A 23174-nucleotide genomic window follows, 5' to 3' on the forward strand; every position below is an offset into this window, starting at 1 on the left:
ATTACTTAATTGATTTTGCTTAAAAATAGAGTTGACAAGAAACGCCCACAGGATTTATTTTTGCTCTGGCTGCTTAATAAAGCCTTGGAACACAAGGGGAAAGGGATGATAGGACAGCCCGGAGTCACCTGGACTTGGACTCACCCAGGTCCCAACAGGCTGCTATGGTCCACACCAGTGGCAGTGGTGCAGTGGGCATTGTTATGACTTTACATGATTTCCTGAACATAGAGAGAACTAGAAGACTGATGTGTGTCCCTCTCCAGATAGGAGTCTCAAACCACACTTGGTGGCCTGTCCAGGAGAAAGAGAATTAACTCTGGATTGGTTGTAGCTACTACTGTGCATTCAGGTTGCGCTGGAGTGAGGTCTTGATTCTGCCTGTGGCCTACCTGGGAGGTATGGAGAAGGGAGTCATAGTGGAGGAAAGACAGTGGAGAAGGGAAAGAGGAAGGGAAAAGAGAGAAGGAAGAGAAAAGGAGGAGAAGGGAGATCTTTGAGGGAGTTTTGTACTAGGTGTCCTGGCCTCAGTTGATTCCTCTGTAATGTTGACAAGGGATAGTCCATACTTTCCAGATTCAAGTCATATGTCCTTGGGGTATCCAAGGATTCAAGACACACATGTCCCCTTGGTGACTTGGACCTCAGGATCTGCTTCACCCTATCTGCAGGAGCTCCCCCTTCTCCCTCTTCTCTCTGTGAACCAACTCCTGTTACTCTTCAATCTTTTCTTCCAAGATTGAGATGGATCTCATCTACCAATTTTCAAATAGCTTGCCAGTGGGGTCTGTTGTTTTTTCCAGCCTTTTTCATACAGGGATAGAGGAGGGCACGTGCTAGGTTTGGAGATGAGTATCAGGGAAATGGAGATGGAAGACAACTGTGTCCTCTATCCTTTCTTCTGAGTGGCTTTATAGAAGCACCTGGCATTCTCCTATTTTCCTGCTTGTTCTGGGCTTGCTGTCTTCTCTCAACAATTGCAGCTGTGCCTCAGTACATAAATGCTAAGGGCCCCTGACAGCTCAGCCTGTCACTGCCTACAAAAGCATACAAGAGCCTGCTAGCTCCAGTTATCCCTATCCACTGGGATGTCACCAACTTCCACAGATTCCTAGGGGACTTTGGCCGGGATCCATGATGGCTGGACACACATCTTTTTGCTCTCCATTCACCTCTTCTCATCTGAAGCAGACAGCTGACTGCCTGTAAACATCACAATGCAGTGAGAAACACTGTGGGCTGGCCAGTACCCCCCAGATCGGCAGCTGCATGGCATGGGCTGTCAAATATTACTCTTTTCAATATGCTACTGCCCAGCAATGGGTTCTCTATTGTCTCAACTGAGTTGCTTGTCCCGCAACACTACTGAGAGGTATCCAGTGGCAGGGAACAGTTATTTACTTTGCATCCCTTGTGGGGCTGGGAACACAGCAAGTGCCTAATAAAAACCTCGTGATTTAAGAAGAGCCTGAATTATTTCCCCTTGGCAGATTTGCCCATCACCACAGTCTTCTCCAGTTAAGATGTGGAGTTGCAGGAGCACTTCAATGTGAAGAGAGCTCAATTTCACCAGCTGCTTGTTCTCTGGATCTTCAGAAAATCATTACTTCCTTCCTGCTTCTATCAAGTAGCCAAAAGATGTTTATGGAGCACTTGCTCTGAGTGAAAGCTATTGTACTAGGGACAGAAATTTCTCTGAGCACCAAGAGCATCCTGAGTGAATCAATATGATTCTTCTCCAATGCCTAGGGCCTCTCTGGATGCTACACACTTCTTTCCACTCACTATCCACTCACTCACAGCACCAGGATCCTCCTGCTCCTACCCCTTCTGAATGCCATCCACTGAGAGGAGCCCCAGAGCGAGACTTTGACAGCCAAGATGATTCTGGCCAAGGGCTGAGAATAGGGAGTTGAGACTATACTTACTGCGTCTATTTCTCCAACTGCCACCTGCTCAGAAAATCGGACCTTCACAGGATTGGACCTCAGCTTGGCCTTCTTCGCAGCACTGATGAAGGCAGATTTGGGGGACTGGAAAAATAACACAGAGAGCTGGTAAGTTCTCCATCCCTGGGAGAAACTTGACTTTGTCACATCATAGTTAAGATGTTTTAGTACAGTTGCACTTTGCCTTACTGATCATGAAATCAATACATAAGTATTGATTACCTACTAGGTGCAAGGAATCTGCTAAGGATCATCTCTCTATGTGTTTGGTGCGTGGTGCAAAAGCTGAGCATGAATCCAAATTTGGGTAAATTGAATCCCATTATTAATGCTCTAAGCCTAGGGGAGTTTGCAAAAATTCTTTAGTAATAACATATATTGAATTTTTATATATTTGGTTTCCTTAATATGGGATATGCCTAAATGGTGGATTTTATTACATCTGAATACAAGCTTCCCAAAGGAGTTACAGAAATGATCATATTCATTTCACAGCTATGCCCTGCCCCTAGGAAGGAGGCGCATAACAAATATTTTTTAGATGTGGGAGAAAGGAGATTCAGCACTCCAAAATGACTCATCTAGTTTCCACACTACTCAGGAATAGAGATATGAGAGATTTAACCCAGGTCTCCTGGATTTCTACTTCTGGGTTCTACCATTTTGTTTATCCAATTTTGTAAGAAATGCTCAAAGAATCAGCTAAGTTCTGTAGTTCTAGAAAACTCTCCCAAAAATTCATCAGGAAGTATGATCAAGAAACACTTGAAATTACAGCCAGACCTCCATATCCACAGGTTCTGCATCCTTGGATTCAACCAACCACAGATCAAAAATATTTGAAAAAATTGCATTTATACTGAACATTTACAGATCTTTTTCTTGTCTTTACTCCCTAAATAATACAGTACAACAACTACTTATAAAACACTTACATTGTGTTTGGTATTATAAGTAATCTAAAGATGATTTAAAGTATACAGGAGGATGTGGGTAGATTATATAAAAATACTGTGCAATTTTATATAAGGGAATTGAGCACACAAGGATTGGGTATCCATGTGGGGAGGTGGGGGGGGGGTCTAAGGAACCAATGCACCATGAATACCAAGGTGATTTTTAGATCCCAGACAATCTAGCAGCCAGGAAACACATGTGGAAGGGCATCCTCATGTCTTTATGGACATTTATTCATTTGACAAATTTAGGAAGGTCCTACTATGTATGTATCCCAGACACTGCTGAACAATAACAACAAAAACTTCCTGGCCTTATGGAGTGTCCATTCCATCAGGGCCAGACAGATGAAGAACAGTGTCTTGAAGGTAGCAAATAAGGACTATAGTAGTCTCCCCTTATCCATAGTTTCAATTTCTGCCACTTCAGTTCCCCATGGTCAAACTCAATTTGAAAATACTAAATGGAAAATTCCAGGAATAATTCACATGTTATAAATATATTGTTACACTTGTTCTATGATTAGTTATTGTTGTTAACCTTGTACAATGCCTAATTTATAAATTTAGCTTATCATAGATGTATAGGAAAATAGTATATTTATAGTTCAGTACTATTCACTGTTCTGGGTATCCACTGAGGAGAGTCTTGGAACATATTCCCTGCAGATGGGGGGTGCTACTATATGAAGAAAACTAAAGCACGGTAATGAACTACACAAGAGAATGTGTAAGAGAGGATGGGAGTGGTAGGGGTGTTACTTTAGCAATTTTGAAGCCTATAATACATTATTATTAACTAGTCACCCTGCTGTGCAATAGATCTCAAATAGATCTTCAATGTGAAGAGAGCTCCTGATACTTCGTATTTGAACAGCATCTCTCTGTTGCCTCCTTTTGCCCCAGCATCTGGTAAGCACTGTCTGCTCTGCTTCTATGAGTGAGATGTTTTCAGATCTCACATATAAGTGAGATCATGCTCAGACAAGCAGCTGGGAGCTGGGTCATGTAGGGTCTTGTAAGCCCGGGTGAGAACTTCAGATTTCACTCCAATGGCCAGTTTTGAGCAGACAGTGTCTGATGTGCATTTTAAAAGATGTCTCTGGCTTCCATGTGGAAAACAGAGTGTGTGTATTTGGAAGGGTGGGCAGTGACAGTGTAGGAAGACCAGTTAGGCATGTCAAACTGCAATACTGTAACTGTATTTGTAATACAATTAAAATATGATGGCGGCTTGGCTGGGATGGTTAATAATGGAGATGATGAAAAGTGGGCTATTTCAGGATATAGTTTGAACACTAAGCCAAGATCATATGTTGATGGGGTGGACATGGGGTGGATAGAAGAATGGGGTTTCCATTTACTGAGATGAAGACTAGGGGCAAATCAGGTTTGGAGCCACTTCAAACCCCTTCCCCCAAGGGCCTTGCCATGGAGACACTGTGAGTCCTACAATTAGGAATTTCTTTGTTATGGCCCTTGCAAGGGTCTCTGACAGCTGGAAAGACAATATATTAAGCTATTATATGCCATTTACACTGTGGTTGGGATTCATTTGCCAAATCAGCCATAGGAGGGCAGGGCCATAAGATAAAGACACACCAGAAACAAAGGTCCTTATCTGGTCATGGGCCTCTGGCCCAGCTCTGGTCGGAACCAGCAATCTCATTCCATACAGAGGGCAGATTACAAAAAGCCACTTGTTCTACCTGAGTCCAGCAGGAACTTGAGCAGTGAGTCTTGGTCCTGGCTGCACAGTAGAAATGCTTAGAACTTTTAAAATTTCCAGGGTCCAGGTCCCACCCCAGACCAATTATATCAGAAGTCCTGGTGTTGGCCAGGCACAGTAACGCATACCTGTAATCCCAGCAACCCCTGAGGCTGAGGCAGGAGGTTTGCAAGTTTGAGGCCAGCCTCAGAAATTGAGCAAGGCCCTAAGCAACTTAGTGATACCCTGTCTCAAAATAAAAAGGGCTGGGAGCTGCTTGGTTGTGCATGCCTGTAATCCCAGTGACTCAAGAGGCTCAGGCAGGAGGATTGCAAGGTCAAAGGCAGCTCAGCAACTTAGTGAGGCCCTGTGTCAAAATAAAAAATAAAAAGGGGCTAGGGATCTCACTCAGTGGTTAAACACTGTTGGGTTCAATCGCCAGTACCAAAACAAACAAACAAACAGCTGGGGTTGAGGCCAAAGCATCAGTATTATTTTTTAAAGCTTCTGATGATGTCAAGGTGCAGCTAAGACTGAGAACTGCTGAGCTAAAGGAACCTTAGACTTATCCTGAGCCATGGAGGCAATTTGTTGGCAGCTGATGATATAGCGCAATGAAATCCAGGGCTGGAGATGTTTGTAGAGAGTGATTACAGTATCGATTGTTCATGGAGTCAATAAATGCCTTTGTGTGTTGCACAGCCGGGTGCTCAAATCCGGGGTGGGGGCTGCAGGCTGATGCAGAAGTAAAGGGAAGGGGCAAGACAGAAATATCTGTAGTTCTGCTTAGCCAGTGCTGTTTGACTCCATCTCCACAGTCACCTGACTTCCCACCAAGGTGCCACAGACAATTGGTGGGTGGAATCTTTGTTGTACCTGACAGCCACCCTCTCGCTTCTCTGTGATCATCTGCCATCAGATGGCTCCATGGCATAGTGTGGAGCAAGGCATCTCTAGAGACCTGAATGGGTCGTACAGTACACTCTTCATCTAATTTTTTTTTTAGTTGTAGATGGACACAATGGCTTTATTTTATTTATTTATTTTTATGTGGTGCTGAGGATCAAACCCAGGGCCTCATCTTCAGTGGTAGAGGAAAAGCACTGTACTACTGAGCTACAGCCCCAGCACCCTACCCTTCATTTTTATATGTGAAACAGAGGCCTAGGAAGAAGGTATGGTTCATCCAAAGTACCAAAATAATTGAAGAGCAAAGCTGAAACTAGAACCCAGAGTTCTTGAATCTTGGATTAGTGTTTGTCTCCCCACAGCAGGCTGAAGCTGGAAGTCTATTCCTTATCTTTCATCCACTGATTCTGGTTGCACCTTGGTCTGATTTAATGATTTCGAACAGATGAAGAACCCCAACTGGTATCCTTTTATGTATTCCCCCACAGTGGAGGGGAACAGCATTTTTGTTCTTCCTCCCCCAAATCCTAAATTAAATTCTGTCCTGGAGATGTTTTGTTTCAATCACTATAAAACGATAGATTCAGATATTTACAGGAGCAAAACCACAAAGGAGGAAGTGGAATTGCCAATATTTTCAGGGATTATAATCATTTCTGGTGTCTGTTTCAGAGCTATTTTTAGCTTGTTTATGCCTCATTCCTCATTGACCCTTGTCTTGTTGGTCTCTAAGACACCATCATATTCTCAGTCTTCAGCCTCAATTGCTAATGGTGACTCACACATTGCCAGCCGGTCTCTGCTAGATGTCACGGAGTCATGTCTAGCCTTATGCTTAGACACACAGGTGGGGCCTGTCTTACTGGGGGACATAAGGCAGCTCCCAAAGGTCTCCCTGTCCTGCAGCATCGTCAGAGCTCAGCTGTGCAGCCTGAAATTCTTAATACTAGGATCACTCCTTTGAATTAAAATATTGAGAATTGGGAAAGCCCAGGTCAAAATGCAAATGAGATATCAGGGAAGGGTGACAAACACTTCAGGTCCCTGCAAATGGCTGGACTGCATGGGCCAAAACTTGCCCAACTATCTGTTTTTGTAAAGAAAGCTGTAGTTGGAACATGGCAGGCTGTGACCTTCACTTATATATTGACTGAGGTTGCTTTGGGGTTACCTCCATTGGTCTGAAAAGTCAAAAATATTTACCATATGTCCCTTTATGAAAAGTTTGCTGACCCCTGCACTAACTTATTAGTAATGTGCTAATCCACTGCTTCTAAAACTTGCCCAAAGAATCGAATCACTGGGGAGTGTTTGTTAAAATACAGAAGCCTAGGCCCAAATCAGACTTAAAAAGGCAGAATCCCTGGGAGAGTGGGGCCCAGGAATATATATTGGTGAAGATGTCCTAACCCATTAAGCACAGATTAATTGAGTGCCTTAAAGCTGGGACATCTGAGCTCTTCACTGACCCTATTTTCCTCCAAGAAGCTGGGAGTCTCATTTTGCAACAGGCACCCTTTCTGGCTAAAATGAATTTTGGCTTGAAACACAGGAGTAGAATTGCTAAGTACCTCTGGGGCCACTGCAAGCCCCTTGAAGCAAATATGAAGCCAGCAGCTAGGTGGAATAAGGAATTGGAGAGAGAGCCTGCCTCTCCCTCAGGGATGAATTTAGCAGCTGGTGATTCTTTGACCATTTTTTTTTAATTTGGTGGCTCTATTAGTACAGATTTCAGAGCTGTGATCATTCATATCTTGGCCAAAGTCAGGTATATGGTCAAACCTTTTTGTGCAAGATAGGAACCCACTTTCTTAAAGTTTTTTAATGTATTTTTATTAATACATAATAATTGTACATATTTATGGGGTACAATTTGATGTTTTAACATGTTTTGTTTTAGTCAGCTATTTACTGCTGTGACTGAAGGATCCAACCAGCACAGGTTTATTTAGGGGCTCACAGTTTCAGAGGTCTCAATCCATAGACAGCAGTCTCCATTCCTTGGGGCTCGAGGTGAGGCTAAGCATCATGGTGAGAGAGTGTGGCAGAGGGAAGCAGCTCACAGCATGGTGATCAAGAAGCAGAGAGTCTCCACTTGCAAGATACAAATATATACCCCAAAGCCATGCCCTAATTCCTACCTCCTCCAGCCACACCCTACCACTTCAGTTAATCCCCATCAGAGGATTAATTCAGTGATTGGGTTAAGACTCACACAACCCAATCTTTCTCCTCTGAGCCTTTTTGCATTGTTTCATGCATGAGCTTTTGGGGGATACCTCACATCCTAACCATAATATATACATTGTATAATGATTAAATCAGGGGAATCAGCAAATCCACCTCAAACTTTTATCGTTTCTTTGTGATGAGAGCATTTAAGATAATCTCTTCTAGCTCTTTTGAACTATACATTATTATTAACTACAGTCATCCTACTGTGGAACAGAACAGCAGAATATATTCCTCTTATCTAACTGTGAAATTTAAAAAAGTTAATCTCAAGGAGTAGAGAGCTAAATGGTGGTTACCAGAGGATAGGGAAGGTAGGGGGGATTGGGAGAGGTTGGTCCACAGCCCCACTTTGATTACTATAAATGGCTGGCACTCAGGTTCCTGCCTGAAGCTTTGATGGTTTTTTGATTTTGCCTTTTTGCTGGCTCATTGTCTTTGACACCTGAGCCTACTTACAATCAATTCCCATAGCAACCATTGTGGGCATCTAGGATAATGGAGGGCAGTCATGGTTTCACCAGGCCATTGATGAGGGTACCAGGCAGTCTTTCTTCCTTTACTCAGGACTGTCTGGAGATGAACCCAACTTCCAAGGCCTCCCATAAGCCACACTTCACTCTAACCTCCTCCTTCACCTATCTCCAATATCACCTTCTGTTGCATTTGGTGGTTCTGCCTACAGTTTTGTGCACACAGTGGGTTTATTCCCATTTCTGGATTCACTTCATGCTGTTCCCCTCCCCTCCTTATCTTTCACAGCCTCCCACCCCCACCCTTTGCAGTACTGGGGATTGAACGCTGGGCCAGTACTTTTATTTTTTTATTATTATTATTTTTGAGGCAAAATTTTACTAAATTGCTGAGGCTCCAAGTCTCTGGGATTACAGATGTGCATCACCACACTTGGCTCCCAGTGTCCCTTTTGACCAGCTAAATGCCATTTCTCTTTAAAAACTTAGTTCAGGTTCTACCTTGGTCTTAAATCCTTCCCCAATCCCTCCATTCTCCTCCCTGGATTTCCTGCAGTATCCCTATTAATCCACACTGATATAGCTTATCTCCCCCATCAGATTGTACAAGAAGAGATTATATTTTATATTAGCATTTCTCCCCCTAGTACTAAGCACACAGTAAGCACAACATAAAATATATTAATTGATAGCTAAGATTAATAATAAATTAGTTCATTAATTCAGCAAATATGGTTTGAGTACCTACCATCTGTGAAAAACACTATACCTCAAGAAGCTCTGTGCACAACCAGTTCTTCTGTAGTGGTTTCCATTATCTTGTATTTCCCCCTGGGCAAGTGGCTCCAAGCACTGGAGATTCAGGCTCTTTTGGTAGAGGCTAAGTTTTCAGTATCAGAAAACTAGGATTTCCTTTGAAGGGACTGTCTGGACCTGCTTTACCAGAGCCATTCTAGGTGACAACCCAGTATTTTGTTTATCTATTTTAAAATATTTATTGAGGACCTACTATGGGCCAAGGCCTAAGTGTACCAAGACTTGTAAATATTCAGTCGCTCACAGGAAACAGTTGGTCACTCAAAGATTAAGGAACACTTGTAGATACACAGAGGCTTAGTAAGTGCCTATGTAGTATGAGTTGAGGAGTCCTGGGAAAGGACACTGAAAATAGCCCCACAGTGATCTTCCATGGTACAAATCACTCTGTTAAAAGGAAAATGTCAAATGAAAGATTTCACATCAGAATCATTTGAGGGAACCTTTTCAAGAGCCCCATTTTCAGATTCTGATTCAATTAGTAAGGGTTAGAGCCTGAGTATCCATAGTTTTAAGAGCTGCTCAGGTGGTTCTAATGAATAGCCAGGACCAAGAACCATTACAACTGTATGCAGCAGTAGGTATTAGACCATTATCAGTTATGGAATATAGGAGCAGGAAGAAGCCTTAGAGATTATCTAGTCCAGTGTTTATTAAATTCTACTGGTCATCAGAATCATCTGTGGATCTTATTACAAACATTGATTCCTAGGTCACATCCTAGATACATCAGGAGGCTGTTTTCTGGAAGAAATGGTAATCAAGCTTATTTATGGCAAGAGTTCAGTAAGAGGCAATAGTCTCCTTAAACCCATGAGGAGCAAAATGCCTGTGGTGGACACAGTACTATTTTCTGTGATGCAGGAATATGAACATGTTGGGGGCTGTCAAGAAAATTTCACTAACCTTTAGAGAGAAGATTCAAGATTCTCAGTCAAGTCTTGTTAGTCACAATAGTTCCATACAGTGACTGTGTACACTGAATTAGTAAATACTGAACTGTTGTTCCAGATTTCATATAGGGTATAATCTTACCCCATCCCCAAACAACTCACCCTGGTATTCTGTGTGTATGTATGTGGTACTGGGAATGGAACTCAGGGTCTTGCACATGCTAAGCAAGTGCTCTACTACTGAGTCACAACCTTAGTCTTTATTATTATTTTTTTTTTTTTTGAGACAAGGTTTCACTAAATTGTCCAGGCTAGCCTCAAACTGGCAATCCTCCTATTTTAGCCTCTGGAATTGCTGGTGTTACAGGCATGCCTGGTAACTTATCCTGGTAGATTCTTTTTTCTTTGTTTCACAAGAGAAAATGAGGATCACAAATATTAAGTGAGTTGTCTGTGGCTGTCTCACACACAGGTACCAGAGCGGGGATTCAAACCCCGTCCAACTGGCCCCAGAATGGGAGCTTCTCACTACCCTGCACTGCCCCCTACAGTTTCCATCCTCTGGGCATCTCCATATGAAAGCTGACTCAAGAAGGCTGGGTGTTGTCTTGTTTGACTTTAGCTGGGAACTGTGTGCACTGGGCAACTCAAATTTTTCATGCTCTGTGCATGTCTGCAAAGGACAAGGAAGGTGCTGTGATTATTGATTTTGCAGGTTACATATAAATTTTAGCAAGTAGGCAAATTTGCAAACACAGAATCTGTTGATAATGATGATCAAATGAAGGTGGTGAGTGACACCCCCAGTCCTTTTTCAAAAAATTTTTCTTTGAGATAGGTTATCACTAAGTCGTCCAGGCTGGCCTCAATCTTGTAATCCTCCTGCCCCAACCTCCTGAGTTGATGGGATTATGAGTGTGTGCCACCATAATCCAGCTCAGGTTGTTAAAGGTTTGACTATCACCTGTGTGTGTATGCATGCGTGTGTGTGTGTGTGTGTGTGTGTGTGTGTTTGATCACTTCTATACTCCCGGGCTAAGCATAAGGCTAAGAAATAGAATGAAAACTTTGATAGGGCAGCAACCATCTCTGCCCCAAGTACTGCTACATTCCCAGCCTATAAGATTGCCCAGAACAGAGGTTGAGGCAGGAGGATCACAAGTTCAAAGCCAGCCTCAGCAACTAAGGTGAAGCCCTAAGCAACTTAGTGAGACTCTGTCTCAAAACAAAAAGTGGTGGGAGTTTAGCACCCTTGGTTTCAGTCTCTGGTGCCCCCCCACCCCGAAAAGAAATAAAAGACTATCCAGAATAGCAGGTATTCAACAATTTCATGATGAATGAATGAATGAATGAGAAACTCTCATTGGGGTTAGTCAGGTAAAGCCATTTGGAAAACTTGAGTATCCAGCCAGATTTTAAAGGAAACAGATGTTATTAGAAGAAATGTGGAAGAGTGCAAGGACAAAACTCTGCAGGGCAGAAGACCTAAAAAGTGTACAAGGAAGAGAAGAAAAGTAGTCTGGTCATGGCAAAGGGGCCATGAGATGGGACAAGTGGAAGTATTAGAACTAGGTGCAAGGGAGTGTTGGAGGCACTGGGATAGGAAAGTTGGATGGAAATGGGGGGGGTGTTAGGTTCTTTATTCTGTACCTAAGTTTGGGCATTTGGGTTTATGTTGCTTTTTTTAGGAAGCTGGTTTTCCTTCATTCCTTCAACTTATATTTATTAGTGCTACTCTGTGCCAGGTGCTGTTTCAGGTGCTAGGAGATACAGCAATAATAATTAAAAAAAATTCCCTGTCCTTTGTGGAGCTCACATTCTAATGAGGGATATAGATAATACACATATAAATATAACATTTCATGGGAATGTAAATTAGTCTTAAAGTTCCTTGATAGACTAAACATACACTTACTATATGAACCAGAAATTGTGCTCTTGAGAAATGAAAAATTATGCTCACAAAAATCCCATACACAGGGCTGGGTGTGGTGGTGCACACCTGTAATCCCAGCGGCTCAGGAGGTAAGGCAGGAGGATCTCAAGTTCAGAGCCAGCCTCAGCAAGACCCTGTCTCTAATAAAAATACAAAATAGGGCTAGGTGTGCAGCCCAGTGGTTGAGTGCCCCTGAGTTCAATCCCTAGTACACCACTCCCCCCAAAACATCCCCCACACAAATGTTTCTAGAAGCTTCATTCATAATAGGAGAGAGAGAGAGAGAGAGAGAGAGAGAGAGAGAGAGAAATAGTCTAGATGCCCTTCAAAGGGTGGATGATAAGCAAACTGTGGTACAGTCACACCATGGAATACTACACTGCAATAAAAGGAACAAAATATTGACAAGTTGGATGACTCTTAAGGGCATTATGCTGAGTGAAAAAAGCCAATCCCCAAACATCAACAGGATATTATACTACATTATTCCATTTGTGCAATAGTCTTGAAATGATAACATTGCAGAAGTGGTTGACAAGGATTTCCAGAGGGAGTAGGGGAAATGGATATTGCAGTAAAAGAATGACATAAGGGACCTTTTTGGTGACAAACTTTTTCAGTATCATTTTTTTTTTGGTATTGGAGATTGAATACAGGGGTGCTCTACCACTGGGCTATACCCCCAGCTTTTTTATCTTTTTTATTTTTTAGACAGGGTCTTACTAAATGGCTGAGGCTGGCCTCAAACTTGCAATCCTCCTGCCTCAGCTTCCCCAGTTGCTAGGATTACAGGTGTACACCACAATGCCCAGTACCACATTTTCTTTATTCATTCATCCGTTGATGGACATCTAGGCTGGTTCCATAATTTGGCTGTGAACTGTGCTGCTATAAACATGGGTATGCATGTATCGTTATAGTATGCTGACTTTAATTCTTTAGGATGAATTCCAAGGAGTGGTATAGCTGGGTCATATGGTGCTTTCATGCCTAGTCTTTAGAGGAACCACCATAGTTATTTCCATAGTGTTTGTACTAATTTCAGTTCTGCCAACAGTGTAAAATCGTTCCTTTTTCTCTAACACTTAGTATTTCTTGTATTCTTGATGACTGCCATTCTGGCTGGTGTGAGATGAAATCTCAGTGTAGTTTTGATTTGCATTTCCCTAATTCCTAATGATGAGTATTTTTTCATGTATTTGTTGCTGGCCCAATATCTTGATTGTGTTGGTGGATTCATAAACCTACACATCTGAAACACATTGTGTATGCATGTGTATAATTCACATTGAACTATATATGCACATTGAAAAAAATGTCATTTTCCTGATGTTGATATTGCACTATAGTTATAGAAGATGTAACCACTGGGAGCAACAGGCTAAAGGATACATTGTATGTCTGTACTAGATTTGCAACTTTCTATGAATCCACAATTATTTCAAATAAAAAATTAAAACTATAATATTTTACCAATGATTAAAAGTTAAGCAGTATCAGGAGATAATGATGGTAGATACTCTCTTAGAGAAAGAGTAGTCAAATCTGGGCACTGTGGCAAATTGCCCAGTAGCTTGGGAGGCTGAGGCAGGAGGATCACAAGTTCAAAGTAAGTCTCAGCAACTTAGAGAAGCCCTAAGCAGTTCAGCAAGACCCTGTCTCTAAATACAATACAAAAAGGGCTGGGGACATTGCTCAATGGTTAAATGCCCCTGGGTTCAATCCCTGATACCAAAGAAAAAAGGTAGTCAAAGAAGGCTTCTGCAAAGAGGTGACATTTGAGAAAACCTGACTAACCTACAGAGTACCCTATAATGTGTCTCTGATCAGTCTAATATATTCTAACCATACAAAAAGCATGTTTTGGGGGACCATTGATGGGTATTTTCTGTTTCTTTAGGGGGGTGTACCAGAGATTGAACCCAGGGGCACTTGGCACTGAGAGCCACAGCCCTAGCCCTTTTTAATATTTTATTTAGAGACAGGGTCTCACTGAGTTGTTTAGGGCCTTGCTCAGTGCTGAGCCTGGCTTTGAACTTGAGATACTCTTGCTTCAGCCTCCCAAGCCACTAGGATTACAGGTGTGCGCCACTGCTCCCAGCTCTTGGTGGCCATTTTCAAGACAGGAGGTTGTGGGGAGTGGGAACTGACTCCCTATTGACCATTTGGCAACTGCACATATGCAATGAAGTGAGAAGGGAACTATTCATAACACCCAGGAAGGGTGGGGTCTTCTGGTCGGAGTCAGAGAATGTAATTGAGTGAGGCCTGCCTGCCTGGGAGCATTGTATGTGTGGGTGTATATATGTGAGGGGCATGTGTCCAACAATGTGAATGTATAAGTGTGTAAGTGAAAGTATATGTAAGCACGTGTGTGTATGTGAGTCTATTGCATGTATATAAGAGTATATGTAAGCATATATATGTATATATGATCACATACATGAGTGTATATGTGTGTGTGTGTGTGTGTGTGTGTGTGTGTGTGTGAAGTTCACACAGACTCAGAAGAGGGCTGGGAGCCTCAGGGTGAGTCATTTACTGTTGGGCTTGATTTGAGCCTTGACCCCCTGACTCTTAAGCTCAGGCCTCACACCTGTGCTACATGGCTGGCTTTGCACAGATATATTGTCTCTCTGAAAAATTGTCCCCTCACTCCATGTCAGGGAATTCCTTTCCCTCCCTCAAGGTCCACTTCAGGTGTAGCCTCCTCCAGGGGTTGGGCTATTAGTGCTGGGGAAAGATGGGCTGGAAGTGGAATAAAGGCTATGTGTTTTGCTTGTAGAAGTTTTACATCTACTTGATTTGTGCATTCAAGTGTGATTGCAATAAGGACGGATCCTAGTAATGGACACTGGGGTTTCTGAATTCAACTTGAGGAGAGAGACCTGAAATAAAAATATATTTACTTTTAATATTTAATGTAATTATTATTTTTTTTGGTGGTGATGGGGATTGAAACCAGGGCCTCACACATATTACACAAGTGTCCTCAGCTCTGTCTTCATTTCTTTTTTTTTTTTTAATTTTTGAGATGGAGTCTCACCATGCTGCCCAGGTTGCCCTTGAATTCCTGGGCTCAAGAAATCCTCCTGTTTCAGCTTCCCAAGTAGCTGGGACTGCAGACACATACCACTGTGCCCTGCTCAAAAGATTTTTACTTTTATTGGGGTACCAGGGATTGAACCCAGGGGCACTTGACATCTCTAGTCCCCCTATTTTATATTTTATTTAGAGACAGGGTCTCACTGAGTTGCTTAGCACCTTGCAGTTGCTGAGTCTGGCTCTGAACTTGCGAGCCTCCTGTCTCAAGCCTCCCAAGGTGCTGGGATTACAGAAGTGCACCACTGTACCTGGTGATTTTTACTTTTAATAAGTATTCTTATTAAAAATACTGTTCTATGAACTTCTTAATTTACAGATGAAAAAATGGGTTTAGAAAAGGGAACTGACCCACCCAAGCTCACACAGCCAGTTAGTGACTGTCCCAGGACAAAGATGAACCTCTTTGTCTAACTGTACCTCTCAGGATTTTATATGAAACTCCTTACATATGGTGCTGTATCTTAGATGTCATAGGTTGCTTAGTAAATACTCATATGCATGAATAAGACTACCACCCACCATCTGCCAGGACTTTATGAGAGTTGGACACTGGATAGATACATTTGTATGATACACAGCAAAAAAGAAGTAGAAGTAGATTTGGAATGGAGGAAGTAGGCAGTTTAAGTGGGTAAAGCAGGGGACAAGGGAGAGAACACAGTCCTGTACAGCCCTTTAAAATCTTTAGCCTTCAATATTAGAGTAGACATGATCTCTATAAAATATTCTTTAAATTTACTCTACATCCTTGCCTCCTAGGACCATCCTTGTTGGTCTTAATCTCTGATCCCCCCTCTTCCCATGCAGTTGCTTTCTAATATGGGGTCATCTCTTGTCAGTCAGGAAGAAGGACAGATGGCAAAGAGGCTCACTCACCTGATGAGTGTGCAGAACTGTAAGAACGATGAATTCCTTAGCGCTCCTACAGAGAAAAGAGGGAACAGGAGAGCAGTGTATCATGCACTAGGTATTCATCTAGTACAGAAAGCAACACCAGAATTTTCCCCTGGGTTGCATTCAAGGATATGGATTAGGACAGGGGGTAATCTGAGCGTCTGCATGGATGCCTTGCAGCTCATCATTTGTGAAGGCTTACACAAACCATCCACATTGGTTCATGCAGGCCTCTGATGATGGTATTACCATTACCTCTGGGCTTGACATTTTTCAGGTCTTCTTTTTATATTTCTTCTCACATTCTCTCTGTAGAAATCCCCAAACTTTAGGAGCAATTTTATCTTAGAGTAGAATATTCACAAGGAAAACTAAAGGCCTGAATTATGGAATGCACAGGGCATCCAGCCACTGGGTCCTGGAAACCATGTACAATGATTATTGGCAATTTGGTATTTAAGCAGGAGGAGAAACTCAAAGGAAAAACCCAAAGGAGGTCATTTGGTCATCATGACTCATATTCAGCAGATTTGTTTTAATTGAGGGAGCAAAAAAAAAAAAAAAATGAGAGCCAGGGAGCAACAGATGGAAGCCAAGACTCTCTCCAGATAGCAAATATTCAAAGGATGAAAAATTTGAAACTCTTCCGACAAGAATTATACCAGCGATCAAAGAGCCTGTGAGGTATGAAAATTCTCTCCCAGAAATCCATAATCCTGTAAAAGAACTAAAAGAAATGGAAATAGTTTGCCTGAAGGAGCTTCTCCTTTCCTCCTTTCCTTGTTGGCTTTGTTCAAATGTTTGTGGGAATAAAGGCATTCAAGAAGTAGAGTTAAGACAGCCTTGATGCTGGGTATTTGAGAAATGCCTATGCCCCTTGCCTAAGGACTCTGAACAGTTCTCATATTCCATCATGCAAAGTCCAGGCATGAATCAGCCTCAAGGTCTTGAAGTTTCCAGGAAGAGTTGTGTTACAAGGAAAAAGCCAAGGAAAATCCTCTATCTTGAATTAGGGAAGGGGCACAACGCAAGTTGTGTTTCCCATTCATTTACAATGGCTTATAAGACTTTCTATAATCTGGACTTATCTTCCACAACTCTTCCCCTTTCTTAGCTGATGCCAGTCACATTGGCCTCTCTCCTCTTCCTCAATCAGGCCAGACACATTCCTGCCTTATTTTTTTTCTACTGGCTCTTTGCTTTCTCCAACACCTTCACCTCCTTCAAGTCTTTCTTCAAATGACACCTTGTCAATGAAGCCCAAACTGGCCATGCTGCTTAAAGTTCCAATCTGTAAATTTGTGTCCAGCACTCTCAACCCTCTTTAGCCCAATCTACTTTCTATTCTTCAATAACATTTATTGAATTCTAATACAGTATACAATTATTTATCAGGTTCACTGTTAACTGTGTGTCTCCACCAGAATATAAATTCCAATGAGCCAGGGATTTTTGTCTCTTACTTGCTGCTATTTCTTTAGTGCCTAGACTGGTGCCTTGCACATAAAAGATGCTCAAGAATAATTATTCATGGAATGAATAAATGATCCACCAGTCCCTGAAGTTATCAAAAGAGTAAGTTCTGTTTTGATCCTGAAAGAGCCCTGGAATCCCTCAAAAAAATTAGGCTACTTTGTTCTAGGTACAGAGATGTCTACTTCCAGGAGATCAGGCTTAAAGAATTCCAGTATATCCTGAAGGGGTGAAAAGAATTCACCCCATTTCAATGTGGTGGTGGAGGGTGGAGGGTGAAGAGTGGGAGAATGCATGGACAACTGAACTTGGAGAAGAAGCAAACTGAAGGTCATCAGGGCCCAGACACATGTTGAACTGGAGGGAGAATGCTGAGGAAGACCTGTTCTGAACTTCAGGATGGATCATTCCAAACCCCTTTAGAGCTGAGAAGAGGGTGCTATACCACATGCAGAATGCTAAGTCTGCTTTTGAAAGCTAGGGAGGGGCTCTGGGACCAAGTGGGCTTTGGAAATTCTCAGAAAAATGAGTAGAATGAAAATACTCTGAATTAACAGGGATGGAGGATTGAGGGAGATGGAGGCAGGGCTGGAGCCAGACTATACAAGTTGGGGAGGGGGAAAAATACATTGAGGACATGGTTCCATTTGAGGATAGCCAGCATCCCCAAAGCCAAGGTTAACACATGGACTTTAGAGTCTTCATCTCTATCCTCCCATTCCTTATCAACAAACTATGGAAGTGTATGAACATGTGGTGTGAGTGAGGGGAAGGGGATTTTGCACAGTATGTGGGTGGAATGTGTATAGTGGTGAGGGACAGGCAAAGACAATGTTATTACTCTCCATTTACAGATGGTGGAGGTCCCCTGAATGTTCCCGTCCTCTCTTACCTGCTCCTATCTGGGGAGGATGGACATTAAGGTGTTACAAACAATGAATGCAGAATCTACAAGAGTAGATTCCATTTCTCAATCCATTGGGAAGGGGTCTGATTCTCTCTCTCTCTCTCTCTCTGTGTGTGTGTGTGTGTGTGTATGTGTGTGTGTGTGATTGTGGGATGGGTGAGGAGGTGGGAATAATGTCTTTAATGACTTACTTACTCTCAACACTCACTTTGTCTGTCCCACTGCACAGTAACCCCAGCATAAAGGGGCTCAGGTGAGGAGATTAGTTGGGGAGGGTAGAGGTGAGGCTGTAGCAGGAGATTCTTCTTTGTGCCTATTGATATCATCACAGCAAGTTTAAGCCAGAGTGTGTGAGGCTTATGGTAACCCTGACTGGCTGTGCCCTGAAGTTCTAGGTAGACAGGAGCCCTGGCTTGGGGCTGCTCTGCCTGGAAACTCTCGTCTTTCAGGGCCAGGGAGGATAGTGGTAGACCTAGGCCTCTGGTGGGGCAGGGGTGGGGAATATTACTCAGCTCCTGCCAAGGCCCCAGAGGCCCCTGTTACCTGATGAGTTCTATGAACCTCTCCCTGGGGGCTTCACTCACGTCCTCCTCATTAATAGCCACAATCTGGTCACCAGCCAGGAGCTTGTCCTCAGAGGGGCCTCCTGCAGAGGAGAGGAGAGAGGCGTGAGAGCTTTGAGCTACTGCTGGGAAAGCACAAGTCTGGGCAAGAGCCACAGTGCCTGAGGGATACTTGCAAGGCCTGCAGGAAATGATGCTCTTGGCAGCTGCATATGGAAAATGAGGGGACAGAGTAAAAATGAAAGAGAATCTAGTGGGCTTCCTTTGATTGGGCATGGTGTGGTAGCAAAAGGTCCCAAGCCCAGACCTCATACTCAGACAAGGTTAGTGTTTTACTGGCTTGGTTCTAAAGAGGAACACAGACTTTCAGACTGCTGGCAATGTTACAGGTGACAGGAGGAGGGGGAAGAAACTTCTTCTTTGAATCTTTTTAAAAATTATTTTTTAGTTGTAGATGAATACAATACCTTTATTTTATTTGTTTTATTTTTATATGGTGCCAGTGCCTCACACATGCTAGGCAAGTGCTCTACCACTGAGCCACAACCCCAGCCCGTGAATATTATTCATACTTTCTGGTTTGGAATGGTTTAGGTATTCACTTGCTTGGAGACAGGGGTTGACTGAAAGACTTAAAAGGCTTAATCTTTTCTAACATTGAAAGATGCTACTGTTCAATAAATGAGTCTGATGCACAGACTCTTGGACAGCTGAAACTTTATTTGGTTTCTCCCTTTCCCATCTCTACTGCTGAGCTTAAGAAAGTAGATCTAGCTGAGAGCTATACTTTTTGTATGGTACTGGGGATTTAACCCAGGCATGCTTTACCAGTGAGCTGCAGTCCCATCCCTTTTTTATTTTTGAGATAGGGTCTTGTTAATTTGCTAAGACTAGCCTCAAACTTGTCATCCTCCTACCTCAGCCTCCCAAGTCACTGGGATTGCAGGCATGTGTCACTGCACCCAACAGATATACTTCTTGGTTAGGGGAAAGGGTAGGGATAGAGGGGTGCTATGAGGCTGTGCTGCTTCTGCTGTTCAGCAAAGACCTTTTTGGACAAAAGCTTTTCAGCCTCAGAGAATGAGAGGTCAGATCTTCCCTGACTCAAACCAGAAAGAAATGTTTAATGTTTAAACCAGCTTCAACTCTTATTTGTGTCTACTTTAAAACACCAGATCCTAACTTCTCTATTTCTCTACAAAAAAGGGTGCTGCCCAAATTCTGAAAACATGAACATACACAGCAAATATGTCACTTGAGGGCAGCTCAATGGTTCTGGAGCCTGGGCCTTATGTGGTGAGGAAGGCTGAGCCATCATGGCCAGCAGGAGTCACAACTCTGACAGCAATTGCCCTGAACTTTCTAGGCCAATACAGTCTCCTGCCAGAACAGGAGTGGAGAGCATGGTGGTGAAGAGCAAACTCTTTGCTGCCAGACAGACCTGGCCTCGAATCCTGAACCTGCAATTAATTCACCAGTTATATGACCTTGGGTGAGACAGTGAATGTCTCTGAGTTTCTCTTATCTTCTCTGCTAAATGGAAAAATAACAGTACCTACACATCATAGGCATGTTGGGAGGATAAATGAGATGATGAATGTATAGTCCTTCAAACAGTTAATTGATGTTGGTTAGAATTTGATGAATGGCAGTTATCATATCCTTTCAAGGGACAATTTCTTCAACTCATTTCATTCTTTTTATCTATTTCTGTCAAAAATTTGAGGCTTTTAGGTGAAGGCCACTCTACTTATTGCATTCCTTCCTTCCCTCCCTCCTTCCTCCATCTCTCCATCACTCCCTTACTACAGAAGAGGTCCTCATGGAATTTTTCCTCCTCTGCAGGCCTGGGCCCGTGATGGCACTGGTAACATTCAATCTACTATCCTTTCATGAATGGTTTGTTGGATTACTCAATTGCAATTGCTCCTGTGTAGAATCCTTCTTTGTCTTTTCTTATGTCCTCAAACACTGAACCACTTGGCAGCTGCCTGAGCAGATGCTGCAACATGGTTCAGCCTGAATCTCTAATAGGGCTGTGCCATTTACTGCACGGCTTTTTGTGGCTCTCTCCTGGGGTCTTCTCTTCACCCCTCCAACTCCTCCTTCATCTTTTTTTGGGGATTGGAGGGTTTACCAGGGATTGAACTCAGGGGCACTCGACCACTGAGCCACATCCCCAGCCCTCTTTTGTATTTTATTTAGAGACAGAGTCTCACTGAGTTGCTTAGTGCCTCACTGTTGCTGAGGCTGGCTTGGAACTCACAATTCTCTTGCCTCAGCCTCCCAAGCTGCTGGAATTACAGGTGTGTGTCATCATGCCTGGCTTCTCTTGCGTCTTTATCTTATACCTTTTGCAGTTAACCCTCTCTAGGCCTAGGAGCTTTCTTTGGCCCTACAAATTATGATTCTGTGTCCTTTGAAGCTAAAGCAGGGGTGCCTGGTGGTCCATTACCAAGTTTTACCTGGTCCTTCTTTCTGAGGACAAATTTGATTTCTGATCAGATTCAAAACTCTCCTGTCAAACAGCAGGACTGACTTGGGAGCCTTAGGTCAGCCCCAAGCTCCTGAATTGATTTTTTTTTCTCTGTGGCATCTAGTTGAAGAGGGTTTACACAATCTTTTCCTTTTCCTTTGAGGATTGCAAAATTCATCAAATTTCTGCAAGACCAGTTTGTACTCTGGCTGCTTCTCTTGACTGAGTGAGAAACTGTTGTAAACATCTAAAGCCTCAGGCCCAGCAAGTCAGGAATAAAGCTCCTTTCTGTCTATCTTCTGTCAATGATAGCAGATTTGGAACAAAACAGTAACAAAACAGTACTTCAGCCTTTTCCTGTATCATTCACAGTTTAGGGGAGCTTTTGCTTGTTCCTTTCCACATGGTCCCTATCAATTCCCTGTATCCCCCTCATGGTATCACACAGACCCTGGAGCAAACACTGGCTCTGCTGGTTCCTAGCTCAGTGGCCCTGGACACATCATTCCTCCTCCTTTGTGCCTCAGTTTCCTCATTTGTACAATGGGAAACGTATCACTTATCTTGTAGGCTTGGCTGTGAGGAATAAACAAGATGATGTAAAGTGCATAGTAGCGGATGCTTAATCAATGGTAGCTATTGTTATTGCTACTGTGGCATTCAGAGATTTCATTCTCCTCCCTCCCCCTATCCCATCTGTGGTCTCTATCCTAATTCCAGTCTTTAGTGGCTGACGTATTTTTCTTTTTTCCTTTGTGATAGTGGATATTGAAGCCAGGGGTGCTTTACCACCAAGATAATTTCCCAGCCCTTTTTATTTTCTGTTTTGAGACAGGGTCTCACTAAGTTGCTAATGTCGGCCTCAAACTTGCAATCCTCCTGCCTCAGCCTCCACAGTCACTGGGATTACAGATGTGTACCACCGTGCCTAGCTTATTTCATGAGTTTTTACCAGTCTCCACAGCCTGATGATTAGATTCTTGTGGACAGGAACTGTGTCTTGTACTTCCTTACCACATTTCTGGGCTTAGAGTAGGTGATCTATAAATACTTGTTGAATTGAATAAATGGCACTTTGTCATCCAAGGCATTGTGGCTCTTCTTTGAATGTACTATGCAAAGGGAAGCTTTATTAAGACCCATGTCCTATGAAACAATCAACTACAGCCTCTAAGGCTCCAAGCTACCTCAATGGTTTGGGCTAATCAGTCTTAAACACTGTTATTGGTAGGCAAGTCTTTACCTACTCTTCATGAATTCTTTAGGAACACAGTGTACTTGGGCACTGTGCTCTCTGGGCAGACAGTTAGGTGTGGGGGGATAGGAGCTAGGGCTAGAGGGACACTACGAGGGACACCTACCTGGCCTCACAGATCGAACCACCACAGGCCTCTCACTGCCAGCCACGAAGCCAAAGCCATATATAGGGTCTCGGTGAATGGTCACTTGTTGCAGCGTCCCTGCTGGCAGTTGCTCACATTCCATATCATTTGCGCTCTCTTCCTGCATCACATGACTGGGGGAAGGGGAAGATGGGAGCAAAAGAAGATGCAAAGGGAACTAAACCTCAGAACCAGCTGGGTGAGACACTGGTTAGGGTTCTGGCCATGGCACCTGGGAGGTCACAGCTTAATTTCCTACATCCTCTGGAATCAACAGAAGTGATGACAGCCTCATATTTCAGATTGGAGAAAGAGGAAGCTAGGAAGGAGAAGTCACTTGTCTTCAGGCCTGGAGCCAGTAGAAGAAACTGGTGCCATGAAATCTGAGATTAAACTTCAAGGCATTGGGATGCCAGAAGAACCCTAAGTGCAAATGGGTCATTCTGAAGTCCACTGGCATCACCCATTTTAATTGGCTATTAATTCCCTAAGGGAAATCAAA

The 23174-nt window shown here is 43.0% G+C and overlaps 1 protein-coding gene across 1 annotated transcript in view; it reads right to left on the reverse strand.

The window, feature by feature from the left end:
- Positions 1 to 22804, reverse strand: part of Frmpd3 (FERM and PDZ domain containing 3) — a 69784-nt gene extending 46980 nt beyond the window's left edge. The window contains 4 exon segments of the mRNA XM_015497966.2: positions 1929 to 2033; positions 15854 to 15899; positions 18795 to 18897; positions 22652 to 22804. Coding sequence (XP_015353452.2) covers positions 1929 to 2033; positions 15854 to 15899; positions 18795 to 18897; positions 22652 to 22799 — 402 coding nt within the window. The 5' untranslated portion in view covers positions 22800 to 22804.
- Between the last annotated feature and the right edge of the window lie 370 nt (positions 22805 to 23174).

Source organism: Marmota marmota, unplaced genomic scaffold (genome assembly GCF_001458135.2).
Source record: "Marmota marmota marmota unplaced genomic scaffold, marMar, whole genome shotgun sequence".
Lineage (NCBI taxonomy): Eukaryota > Metazoa > Chordata > Mammalia > Rodentia > Sciuridae > Marmota > Marmota marmota.